The sequence below is a fragment of the Ascaphus truei genome, chromosome 4, assembly GCF_040206685.1.
Source record: "Ascaphus truei isolate aAscTru1 chromosome 4, aAscTru1.hap1, whole genome shotgun sequence".
Classification (NCBI taxonomy): domain Eukaryota; kingdom Metazoa; phylum Chordata; class Amphibia; order Anura; family Ascaphidae; genus Ascaphus; species Ascaphus truei.
The window spans coordinates 95,033,799-95,047,623 of record NC_134486.1 but is presented as its reverse complement, the minus strand read 5'-3'; the positions used below and the strand labels follow the sequence as shown (position 1 = coordinate 95,047,623).

At 39.7% G+C, this 13,825-nt stretch overlaps 1 protein-coding gene across 1 annotated transcript in view; it reads right to left on the bottom strand.

Moving 5' to 3' along the window:
• Positions 1–13,825, bottom strand: part of EFEMP1 (EGF containing fibulin extracellular matrix protein 1) — a 104,331-nt gene that overhangs the window by 26,426 nt on the left and 64,080 nt on the right. Inside the window, exons 5-7 of the mRNA XM_075596218.1 lie at positions 10,780–10,902; positions 7,290–7,409; positions 5,998–6,117 (exon numbers count right to left, since the gene is read on the bottom strand). Of these exons, the coding sequence (XP_075452333.1) occupies positions 5,998–6,117; positions 7,290–7,409; positions 10,780–10,902 (363 nt within the window). The remainder of the gene's footprint in view (positions 1–5,997; positions 6,118–7,289; positions 7,410–10,779; positions 10,903–13,825) is intronic.

Sequence of the window (13,825 nt, the reverse complement as noted above, 5' to 3'; positions counted from 1 at the left end):
TGGACGAGGCCTTAGGACAGGTCTGCACAACTCTAGTCCTCGAGGGCCACAAACAGGCCAGGTTTTCAGGATATCTCTACTTCAGCAAAGCTGGCTCAATTAGTGGCTCAGTATGACTGAGCCACTAATGAGCCAGCTGTGCTGAAGTAGGAATATCCTGAAAACCTGGCCTGTTTGCGGCCCTCGAGGACTGGAGTTGTGCAGGCCTGCCTTAGGAAAACTGATGCCCCATTTTTCTTCTTTTGTCTTTCACCAATAATACATTTATGATCAAATTTAGTGCAGTGATTTTGTATGTTATCATACTACCTACATCACATATATTGTGAAGGTCTACTGTAAAATAAAAAAGGAGGGTGAAGGATATTTTTTATTGGGCCAACAAATACTGTAGTTAGCTTTCAAAACTCTTGTGTCCGCACAGATGTATTGGTGTTTACCTAGTATTTAATTACTCATTATTATATCATATATCATCAAAACTTAAAAAAAAAAAAGGTAAGTTTATTTGGTCAACAAATGTGACAAAACTCGAGTAATTGGTTTTGTGCAACGCAACATGAAAAATGCTATTTTTAGCAAAAATTATTCTGTAATTCCTGGCTGCAATGTACAGTATGAGTTTTTAAACAACAGCTGTATATTTTATCTTTAAAAAAAAAAAAAAACACAAAACAAACACATTTGTAACTTGGGGCTTGGCAGTTAATCCTAGTCATTATAGTGGTAGGTAATGTGGAGGGAGTACCTTGATCAGATACAATTAAATTAATCTTAATACTTCAGAAGTGCACAGTCCTGGTAGCAATGTTTTCTCAATGGTAACCGACTTTCAACTCACCTACACAAACATGATAAACTCTAACCATAATGTACACTCGAACAGATACAGAACTATAGTTTTCTTTCACACTAGGTAAAAGGACTCGCCATCTGTTTCAACGTTTATTAAATTAAAATATATGCACCATAACAGTTTTGTGTATGTGGTATGTCAATTGCACGGTATGTAATTTCTTTGCTGGCTCCCAATGCATTAATCCCTTTGCTACATACTGGAAAACATAGTAAACCGGAAACATTTTTATTTGATTTCAAATCACATTTCTTTTGGTATAAACATCTGATTAGTCTTTGCAATAGTGATTATAAGTTGATTTAGAACACCAAAAAAAATACAATTAATTAGTTAACGAGAAAAATGCAAAAATACATAAGTTTTTTGATGTTAGGCTACGCTTATAGTGCCGGCTACGGTTGCTGTAAAAATCAAATTGAGATGACTTCCAGTGATCGCGACCAAGCCATCGCTCCGTCGCGCCATCACATCATGCTTACTATAAGCGCACGCGACGAAGGCAATGCATTTGTTTTGGCGTCACGTCGCTGTCGCAGTCACTATAAGCGCAGCCTTAGAACTCTTGCAAAAACAATTTTCCAATACTATCAGAACATTATGCAAAATAATTATTTTCATGTGTGAGGGAGTGCAGAGGTTAATTACCTCACTCATCCAGGCCCAGGCAGACTACACTCTAGCTTTCAGGTCTGCTAGGGTGTTCCAATTAACTCCTTATTGGAAATTGGTTTAAAAGTCACAGCCTCCATGCCAGTTTTAGCGCAAGGAAGCAGGTTCAGAAGCCTGCCTGGAGGCAGGGCTTCAATTCCTAGAGGATTACCTGGGAACAGCTGGGACTCACATCCAGTGCCAGAACCATGAGTTCTACAAAAGCTTGCTAGAAAACAGAGCTTTGGTTCCCAGAAGGATTGCTTTGGAACAGCTGGGACTCACATCCAGCACCAAAACAATAAGCTACAGAAGCCTGTAAGAGAGAAGGGATTCCGTTCCCAGAAGGATTGCCTGGGAACAGCTCTGACTCACACCTAGTACCAGAACCAAAGTTCACCATTCTTCTAAGGAAGCAGGGCTGTACTACCTGCAAGGTAGCAGATTCACAGATGAACTGCCTGGGAATACCTGGGACCCACCCACAGCACGAAAGATGAGGACATTTTATGTTCCTGATTTATGCTGTTTTTAAGTCTAATCTTTGCATTGCTGAAGAAAGTATGTTGTATCCTGTTTTTCCCAGTAAATGTAGCCCCCCCCCCCCCCAGGGACTATTATATAATGTAAGTGGTTAACGGCATTAAGGGGTTAACTGTGTGGGCTCATGCAAGGTAACACCCCTCACCCATCCCATGTTAAAGAATGACATAGCAGGACAGAATTCACTCCCTCTGTATGCATGGTGACAAGTGACAACGTCACCATGGGGATATATATAGCAAATATTCCTGTATGCTCATTTGCATGTCTTAGGCAGGTCTGCAACCCCGCCTTTCACTATTATCACCCAGCACACAGCACTTCCACTGCAGCAAGGGATTCTGGGAAATGACATGCAAGTGGGCACACAGTGTCACCTTTTGCTTCAAAACCATTTTTAACATGGTTTCCTAAAGGCTTAAGCTTGCTGCATGGTCACAGCTTTAAGCACAGACAGGGTTAAGATGCATAGCCAGAAAACTCACCCACAGACAACTCTTTAGACCTTAATGGGTCTCCTCAGTGTGGGGTTGGTTAACTGGCTATGCAATGAAGCAATGAGGATGGGGTTTACCATACTTAGTTAAGTTATGGTGAGTAAAAAAAGTGACAAAAACCCTACACAGCAAAGCATATAGCAAATATTCCTGTATGCTCATTTGCATGTCTTAGGCAGGTCTGCAACCCCACCTTTCACTGTCTCAAACTACAGGCCAATCTCACTTCTCCCAATTCTATCCAAAGTCATGGAAAAATGTGTCCACTCCCAATTAAGCGATTTCTATACCAAGACAATTTTCCCTAACCATTTCCAATCTGGCTTTCGTCCCAAACACTCCACTGTAACTACCCTGCTAAAAGTTTGCAATAAAATCCAGTGTGGAATGGAACGGGGACAACTCACTGGTGCAGTATTCCTAGATTTTGCAAAGGCTTTTGACACAGTTGATCATGCTATCCTGCTTAACAAACTCCAGAGCTCTGGAATAGGGAAGCATGCTTTAAACTGGTTTCAGTCCTACCTATCAGGAAGATCCCAACATGTGTCCATCTCAGGCTCTAACTCCAACCCCCTGGATATCACCTGTGGTGTCCCGCAAGGCTCTGTTCTGCGGCCCCTACTCTTCACAGTGTTCATTAATGATCTTCCCACAGCTTGTAAGGAAGCCTCAATACACATGTATGCAGATGACACAATCCTATATGCACACAGCCATAGCCTCTCTGACCTTCAACACATACTCCAGTCTGACTTTTTGAGACTCGAAAACTGGATTTCCCAAAACAAACTGTTTTTAAACACTGACAAGACTGTAACAATGGTATTTGGGACCAAGACTAAATTTGTAAAGCTTCCAGTGACTGAGCTCCTGATTAGAACCAACGCTAACACCACCCTAACACCTGTCACTAGTTTTAAATACCTGGGCTTATGGTTTGACTCCCACTTAACATTCGGGATGCACATTGATACCCTGACAACCAAGACCTATGCCAAACTAGGGTTACTTTACAGGAACAAATCCTCCCTAAGTCTCCTGGTCAGAAAGCGTATCGCACAGCAGATGCTAATGCCAATTATTGAGTATGGAGACATAGTATATGGCTCGGCACCTCAAACCCACCTTAGCAAACTTGACACCCTCTACAATTCAATTTGTCGTTTTGTTCTCCAATGCAACTACAACACACATCACTGAGAAATGCTCAAAGAACTAGATTGGTCAACACGAGTCTAGGCGCAAAGTTCACCTTTCCTGTCTTGCCTTTAAATTCTTCATGGGCAAGCTACCCAGCTACCTGAACAAGCTCCTCACCCCTACCACTTGCAGCACTTATCACCTGAGATCAGACTCCAAAAGACTGTTCATGGTCCCAAGGCTCAACAAAGTATACAGACGTTCCTCCTTCTCCTACCGTGCACCCCAAAACTGGAACAACCTACCAGAGCCTCTCACATCCACCACCAGTTTAAGTTCTTTCAAATCTAAGGCTGTCTCACATTTTAACCTGGTCTGTAACTGTTTCATACGCTCATAATATATATTTTCTTTAACTGTGCACGCAATGTCTTGTATGTAATGTATACCCTGTTCATTTATGTAACTGTACTTGTAACCATGTATTATTTGTTTTACTCTGTGCCCAGGACATACTTGAAAACGAGAGGTAACTCTCAATGTATTACTTCCTGGTAAAATATTTTATAAATAAATAAATAATTTCACCATTATCACCCAGGACACAGCACTTCCACTGCAGCAAGGTATATATAGTTATCCCGAACATTCTGGAACTTAGGTTTCTGGGAGTGACATTTGGAGGAGCCTCCCAGTTGGTAATGTAAATATGTTCCCATGTTCATGTAAAGTGGTAATGTCCTGTCACGGTTTGTTATTTTGTAGTTAGGGAAAGTGTCCTATCTAGTTGGCGTCCGTAGCCATTGAAGTACAGAAGTTTATAGGTTCTTGCAGAGGAAGCCTATGTCCTATAGAGGTTATCACAATAGTTGCCCTGGGATCTAATTGGAGTGGCCCTGCTGAGAGCGCCAGTGTTCTCTGAAACAGAGTGTTTAAGACAGGCACCCAGTACCTTGCACTGGATAGTGATCCCACAGTTGATGATAGAAAGGGTAACCTAAGATGTGGCCCAATTGATACAGAGAGTCAAGGATGCTACGCAAAAGATGGTCACATAAGATGACAGTAACAGCAACAAGCTTAAATACCTCCCTAGAGCATTAAGAGTGGCTGCTACTTAGGGAAGATATAAATGGTACAAACAATGTGAAGATACCAGAAGTATGTCTATTGTAAATAATGTCAATGTGTCAGGAACACTGTGAATTTGCTAGCAATAATGCTCTTTGTTTGTACTATAAATGTATCTGGCGCCCCATCTGCATATCTACGCCCTGCCTGCGCAGATCCATCACACTGACAAGGTATGAGAGACTGAGCAAAGCCATCTACATAGTCAACTGATCTAAACTCTTTAAGAGTCGGGAAGGCGGGTTACATAAAGTCCTTTATTTTGGTCAGAAACTACTGTGTGGACTCCTCACTGACCCTACCTACATGGCCAATCCGTCACACCAACCAAAATGACTGTAAGGCTTTTAAATGTCACATTTAATATCTAAGGGAATCAATAAACTGAAAATTAAAGTTGTTTATCTCTAAATCAACATTTGTTTATTCCCTAAACAGATGTTATGTAAGCTGAAACGCCTCTGCAGTTCAACATTTGATAAGCATGATTCGGCAGCAATTGTTTAAAATGTAAAAATATTTACACTTCATGCAAAATAATGGTATTCTGCCAAATTGGCTTTTTTATGCACATGAAAAAAGCAATTTTCTACACCATTAAGTTAATTGGCAAAGTCACTCAAGAGCTGTTAAAGTTCCCAAGACCTGACAAATCAACACTACTATTGTTTGCAATATTCTTTTACCCATTAAAAATGAGACCTATTGAAGAGCTATCGGGAGCTAATCTTTCTCCATCATGTCAGAAACACTGAACAATGATTATGTTTTATTTGTCCGGCACCAATATTCTGCAGCACTGTACAATGTGAGAGGGAAAGCAATACTATTGTATGATAAAGGAGCACATACTGGATATGTTAAGACAAACTGCCAACAGGAAGGGGGTTCTCAGCCCAAGAAGCTTACACATACTGAATGTTCTTAATGAAAGCAAGAAAAACAGAAAAAAAACCCATCCTTTAATGGCTTTAATTGTCCTAGTAATAAATGTAATGTTGTTTGTTTAAAAAAATAAAAAATGCATATATTAAAACCCATGAATATCAGAAATCACATGTTTATACTGTATGGTGATACGTGAATGAAAATAATAATTAGCTTATAGAACACAATTCCAGTGTATAGTGCTGAAAATAATAATTAGGCATTCAGAATTTTTTGAAAGCATCTTACCTTCACAGTTAATTCTGTCCCTGCTAAGCTCATATCCTGGATTACACTGACAGAGAAAAGACCCAATCATATTGTAGCATTGTTGTGCACATGGACTACTGGTATTGCATTCATCTAAATCTGAAACAAATATGGAAGGTGTTAAACCTCGCTGAATATTTCTGTGATAAAAATCTATAGCACCACGAAAATGCCCTTTAACATTTCTGGGAAAGTAATTATTATTTTGGAGCTAGTGAAATACAATATTTGCAGCGGTGAAATGCCACAGAAAAGTTTGTGGCAGTATGCCTGATGTTTAAAACAAATAAACCGTTAAACAATTGGGGGAGCTATGTGACCCTAATTTTAGTAAGATTGATCTATAAAGGGATACCGGGAGTAAGATCCCTACTTGTATTTGCTTTGTTTTGGGGTTTTTTTGCCCCACATTTTTTTTAGGGGATGGGAACAGGGGGTGTTCGCCACAGTTTAACTGTGCTATTTTTACCTCTGGGACCGACAGGTTCTCCAGATTCTTCCCAATGACATTCCCTCCATGGGAAACAAAATGTCTGCCAAGGCTGAGCCCAATAGGAATCACAAATATCATTGGTAGCATCTTTTTTTCAGACAGCCATTTAAATGCCTTTTAATAGCCAGAAAGTAAATCCGTTTTAACTTGACATGACAAATCAGACTGTAACTACAGTAGACACTCATTCCTAGTATATGTTAAATATTTATTTTAAAATAGGGCACAATAAAATATTTGTTCATGTGGTAAATAAAACTTCTCATTTCAAACAAAAATATAACGGATAACCACCACTTCTGTCAGCCTAAAGGTTTCTTAGCTGGCTCCCAATGTATAATTCACACAAACGGCTACAAACTGGAAAAACATATATCTGTGGAATCTTCAAATAACGCAGTTCTTGTTATTCTGTGGTTTTGAACACATACACATTACTGCACCATATGTTGCTGACTAGTGTATGTCAAACAGTGATTGATGGTTTTATTTTATGCAGAAGAGAAATAGAACCAAGACAAATTTATTTGCAACAGCCTGAATCGTTAGACGGGATTGTCAAAAATGACATCTATTGTAGATTTCCCCAATCAGGATACTCATTTTCTATCAGTGTAATGAACAGTTTGGGAAGCTGTTTTAGCTTAAGAGATAAACAACAATCATAAAATTAGAACACTTTTTCAGTGTCAAAAAATGTATTTTGGAGCAATGATATATTTGGTAATGAAGTTGTAAAAATGATACAATTTCAATTAAAAGCCTATAAAATACTCACCTGCACAGCTGTAGTTGTTGGCAGCTAGCTGAAACCCAGGATTGCAATGGCAGTAATAGGAACCAAGTGTGTTGACACAGTGATGATGGCAATACGAGGTTGTTGAACACTCATCAATGTCTGGATCATGGCATGAAAAAAATATTACAAATATTGCTACAATGTGCACATTTGAGTAGCTTTTGATGGTCTTTCTTTGTGCCTATATACAGCTTTTTCATCCAACGTAATTATTCTTATACATGTCTTGTTTCTAATCTACTTGTCACCAGTGTCGTTTCACACATGTGGGACACATGCCAATATAGACATATTATTTAATGTATTTTAATATTTTATATATATATATATAATTTTAATATTTTAATAAAGACATTTCTTCCTAACTGAATCCTCAGTAACAACTGTACAAGGACAAGGAAAACCTCGCAAACCTGTGAGTACTCACAAAGACTTATTACATGCCCTTGTTTAGAGGTTTATTTGTATTTAGTTTACAAAATCAGTGGCTGTAGTGCTGATGAAGCCACTTGAAATTCTTAGTAAATCTGGCTGTATGATACAGGTACTTACACTGGCGACACACTTTATTCGAGCTTGGCTAGTCCCACGAATTCGGGTATACCCGGGTGTATTGAGGTTTGTGACTGTTTTCTGCCCGAGTGCATTGAGGTATTTTCCAGGCAGGGATTGAAGCATTTTATTCCCCCTGGCTGCAATACTGCACAGTATATATATATATACTGCATTACAATTCATGAATTTATGCCATCTGGTAGACACGCGAAGCATTGCAGCCTATTAAATCCTAATCATTATCATTTAACAGATCAGCCGCCCGTCAGCCAGGCATGAACCCAGGCTGGGAAGGCAAACACAACGGGGCTTGTCAGAGGTGAGGAGCGGCGCATTCCAGGTATCTGCCAGGTACATACTGGGTATTTGCTCGAATAAAGTGTGTCGGTGCAGTAAGAGACTGAAACATGTTTAGTGCATTTGTGAAGGTTGTGTGGGTAGATTCTTTTCTTCACTGTATTTGTCAATCCTTGCCACATGTTTTCTTCCCCACATAAACAGCGAAAGGAGTGCCCAAAAAATTAAACAAAGGGGTACCTAACCACAGTAGTGTGGCTCACACTGAAAAAGTAAAAATAAAAAATAGAGGGGTGTGCAAAAGTACTCACAACTCAATGTAGCATTTCTGTGATTATAAACAATAGGGGATTCCCCCAAAAAGTACTTACAACTTTATGTAACATTGCAGAAGTATACTTTATTGGGAGAAGATGCAGTGTAGTTTGATTGGGACCTCATAATACTCTCATCTCCTCACAAAGAAGTATATCACTACAATGGGACTTTACTTTTCAATAGTGACCCGATTGGCAGTATCACAGTTTAATGAAAAAGCTCGAGAACGAAACAAGTGATCCTTAATTAGTGCTATCTGCCCTGCAGTTTGTACTGTACATTCTATTCTCACACCTTTTTCTCAGGCCTTTCAGGCAACTTTGGGTGTAATTCAATATATGTATACAGATAGAGGCTGCGTTAATACATAATGCAGGAATACCCTGCTCAACACACAGAGGGAAGAAGACCAAACAGTATATATGGGGTGGTGCTCACAGGGAAAAGGTAACGATAAACTAAGACAGAAAATAATCCCTATAGTGTGGCACGAAAGGAACATCCTAATTAAAACATAATTTTTATTAAGTAACTTAAAATAAAACTGTTCGGGAACCACACATACAGAACACAAACTCTAATAAAAACAGTTAAAAAAACTGAAGAGGTGTGGGGCTGAAGTGCTAGTATTGCAGTATTATATATATCTGTTCCTAGATTTGGTGTATCACATAAATAGTGCCGGTACTGCCTATATAGTATATCCTGAACAGACAAAGTATAGTCCAGATAGAGACCTGTATAAACATCTTATAGCCAAATGATGGGTGGGGATGAGCACTCAGATTGCTGCCTAGATGAGCAATATCACTGCGGCAGGCACAGAGGTGCTAGTATAACCAAAGGAGCCTAACCCAGCTATACAGGGCAAGGAACCAAAGGTCGCTGATTGCTAATCCAAATTAGCATATGTGAGTCCCCACCTAAGAGCTGCAGGTGTAGTAACTGCAGCACTTGAGCTGAGGGAGCTGCCCTGGTAAGTATCTCTCTGGGTGCCCCACTAAAGCTAGATGTAGCTAAAAGGACAGGTTATAGATGACAGGATTGGCATACCTTAAAGGTCTGAGTGCTGTTGCTGCCCACGGATGCAGTCTACGAAGCACTCAGACGGAACACAGGCCCACACCTCTCCGATGAGCTAACGTCACGTGATGGTGACGTCAGACGTACCCTACGTACGTTTCACCGTAACTGGCTATAAGATGTTTAAACAGGTCTCTATCTAGACTACACTTTGTCTGTTCAGGATATACTATATAGGCAGTACCCTCACTATTTATGTGATACACCAAATCTAGTAACATATATATATATATATATATATATATATATATATATATATATATATATATATATATATATATAATACTGCAATACTAGCACTTCAGCCCCACACCTCTTCGTTTTTTTTTTTTATTGTTTTTTTTAGAGTTTGTGTTCTGTATGTGTGGTTCCCGAACAGTTTTATTTTAAGCTACTTAATGTAATTCAATATACTCAGAAGTGGGCGAGTGCAGTATAACACCCCTGCAAATAGTATGCAATCAGCCTCTTAGGAGTGCTGTATATTGAAGTCACCTTTTCATGTCAGAACAAAGAATGCATCTGTGTATTTAATCTTACTAAACTGTTTCCCATTGGCAAGTATCTAAGTAATATGTAATACTCTGGTGATATGTATTATGTATTTAATTGATTAAATTATATTCAATGATAAACTGATGTACAATTATGTATTTTTTTTTTAGCAATGTAGTGTCTACTCTGCTCATAATATTCAACAGATACTATTTGTCATTTGATTTCTGTTTATTTTCTGTTTTTATTCACATCAATGTTACCAAATATGAAGACATTTAGTATAGTTACATAGTTACATAGTAGATAAGGTTGAAAAAAGACGTACTGTACGTCCATCAAGTTCAACCTATGCTAAATTTAGATAACAGATACTTTATCCTATATCCTATATCTGTACTTACTTATTGATCCTGGGGAAGGCAAACAAAAAAAACCATTAAGGGGAAAAATAAATTCCTTCCTGACTCCAAGAATTGCCAATCGGATTAATCCCTGGATCAACATCCTTCCCATTTTTACTTATTTGGTATATCCCTGTATACCTTTCCTTTCTAAAAAGATGTCCAACCTTTTTTTGAACAAATCTATTGTATCTGCCATCACAGTCTCCATGGGTAAATATGACTAATATTAGTATTATTAGTACTTTTCAATACAAACACACTTTTAAATTAACTTAAATAATAAGGATGATAGACTGACATGATAGGATACTTACCAATGCACTGTTCGCCTCGTCGTTGATAACCCCGGGGACATATGCAATTGTAAGTTCCCCTTACATTAGAGCATACTTGATCTGGTCTGCAATTGTGGGCTCCTGTGGCACATTCATCAATGTCTGTTGCATAAATTGAAATGTAAGTCATTGCTCCAAGTAATCGTTAGTGTTCTGAATAGCACACATTAATTACTTTATACAGCATATACTAATATTTTAGAGTATCTTATTTATGTGATATTTGCCCTGGTTAAGCATAGTTATTTTCTTAGTCATACTGTATCCATACCATGTGACTTGCCAACCAATTAAATTGGTTTTTAAGTCACAAGCTGCTGTATTTTGCTGACATAACAAGCAATGTCACAAGGCCTCCACAAAAAGGTGCGCATTGTCCTATTTTAAGGAATATTATTTTTCTATTGCTTCTTTTTTAAATGTTCCTTCAAAAAGACTAATTTATTTCTTGATTTTTTAGGCTGCTTTTTTAACGCTTTGTTTTAATTGTCCCTTCCACTCCATCCCCTTTTCTGTTACCACAGTTAGATTATAATTAATTCACTCAATCATCGTATCATCCCTCGACTACTGCAACCTCCTCCAAGTTGACATTCCCATTATCCAACCTGGATAATACATCCAAAAGGCTGTTATCAGAGTCATCTACCTCACTCACCACTTTTCATCTGCTGCTCCACTATGTAAATTCTTACTTTTGCTTCCCATATTCTGTAGAATTACATTAAATATACCTCTGACATACAAAGCCATGAATGATGATTCCCCTCCCCTGTTTACAGCTCAGCCCTCATCTCCAAATACTCCCCTAAATACCCGCTCTGTTCTGCCCATAACCTCTCTATCTCCCTCTCTCTGTCTCTCCTTGCACTTCCACCCTCCCTCTTCCCCCTTACACTCCCTCCCTCTCTCTGTCTCTCCTTACACTCCCTCTCTCTCTCTGTCTCCCCTTACACTCCCTCCCTCTCTCTTCCCCCTTACACTCTCCCCCTCTCTTTCCCCCTTACACTCTCCCCCTCTCTCTTTCCCCTTACACTCTCCCCCATAACCCTTTCCTTCTCTATTTTCCCCCTTACACTTTCTGCCCCCTCTTTTTCCCCTTACACTCTCTCCCCTCTCTTCACCCTCTCTCTCCTACCCTCTCTCCTCATCCCTCTCTCTTCTCCTCCCTCACTCTCCCCCTTGCTCTTCTCCTCCCTCACTCTCTATCCCCCTTCTCCTCATTTGTCATAACTTCTCCCATGCTGCACCCTAACTCTGGAATTCCCTACCATTCACCATCAGACTCTTCCCCAGCTCCAGAATTGTAAAAGCTCATTGAAAGTTTACCTCTTTAAGCAAGCCTATCAGACCCCTACCCCTGACATCCACACCCCCCAAACTAAATCTTGAGTCAAACTTAGTCTCACAATGAGCAGTCACTTATACCTTTTGTTTTAAAAGTACCCCTTATTACCGCTAGATTGTAAGTTGCCACCAGCAGGGCCCCAATTAACAATTATATGTGTTTGCATTAATTTACTCTTATTTGTATGTGTAATGGTGAAAGTGCTGCCATCTTGCGCTCTAGATAACTTGCTTGCATAGAGTCTTATCCAAATGCCAAAAGTGAGGAAATTAAAAGTGTGGAGATGCTGTTGTTCTCTTTTTGTACCATTAAAGCTTTCTACCTTTGATCTGGGTCATACTGAATTATTTTGCCTACCTTGCTGCTGCTCCGGATACCACTGCACTTGTGTGCTATCTCTTTATGTGTATGTGTAGCAGGGTATACCTCCTGGTCTCTGGGGGCACTTAAGTAACTCATCAGCATTTCTATTGAGTGCGGTGGCCATATTGGAATAGACATACTGGCAGAACTACATATCTGAACTATGACCCAGGATACAATCAGTGTTTGCTGAGCGAGGAAGCAAGCAGGCTGACCCTTGGAGCCAGTAAGGTCTCCTAGGAATAGGACAGTGTTCCCCTTTCCACTTTATAAAGCAAGGAAGGTTCTTTCATTAAGCTATATGGATGGACTCACTGTAGTCAGTCGCCCATCACAGATTTAAAAAATATTTTTCAATAGGTTAGTGTTATGACCTGCAAAGATCGGTCATGTCTTGACGTTGGCTTGCAGGCTTACAGCACTTTGGTCAAAGGGTTTAACCAAATGGCCCTTGTTTATGGGAATATTATTATTGAAGTATTTAACTATATACCAATTACTATATATTTTGTCATATTGGATGTAACTTTGGGCTTTTCTGTCTTTTGTTCCCCAAAAGGCCCCATACATGCCCCATCCACTACAGCTTGTGTGTTATAGGTTGGCCAGTAGGAAAGGACCTTTCCTGTTGTAAGACTTCGGTGGCAATGCTGATGCGAGAGAGATCGACACAGAGACCTCCTTTCATCTTAAGGAACCACGTGCGCTATGGCCGGGTTTGAGGTGTGAAGGGAGTGTTGTCGGAGGCCCTGCACCATGGGACAAAGCGTCTGCCTTCACAAAGGAGCCAGACCAACGTTGCTCAAGATACAGTAAAGGTACCCAATGGTGCACCAGCACAGCAAGGTGTTAGCACTACCACACACACTATCCGAGATATTGCAGGTAGCAATTGCATTCACCTACATCTGGGCTTTGTCCCAGCGGAGGGTATATATAAAATTCTCTGTGTTGGAGCTTGAGGGGTTATGATTTCTGTGTTATGATACTTCTTGTTCATGCCATGTATACTGTGTGTACTGTATTCATGATTATGATATAGGGGTAAAGTTACTGTAGGTTCACACTATGATCTGTGTGTGATTATTCAGGGATTATAATATTTCCTGTGAGGGGTTATCCCATCCGTGGTGGGATCCTCACAGGTGGAGGCGCTGCACCCTGCACCCAAGCTCCCTATATGCGGAAACTCGAGCTCCTATATACCAACCAGGTGAGCAACTGGATTACTCCCTATCGTGTATAACTACATAAGGTGATAGGGGTGTTACATATGCTATTCTGTTTACATTACTACTGTTTCCCCATTGCACC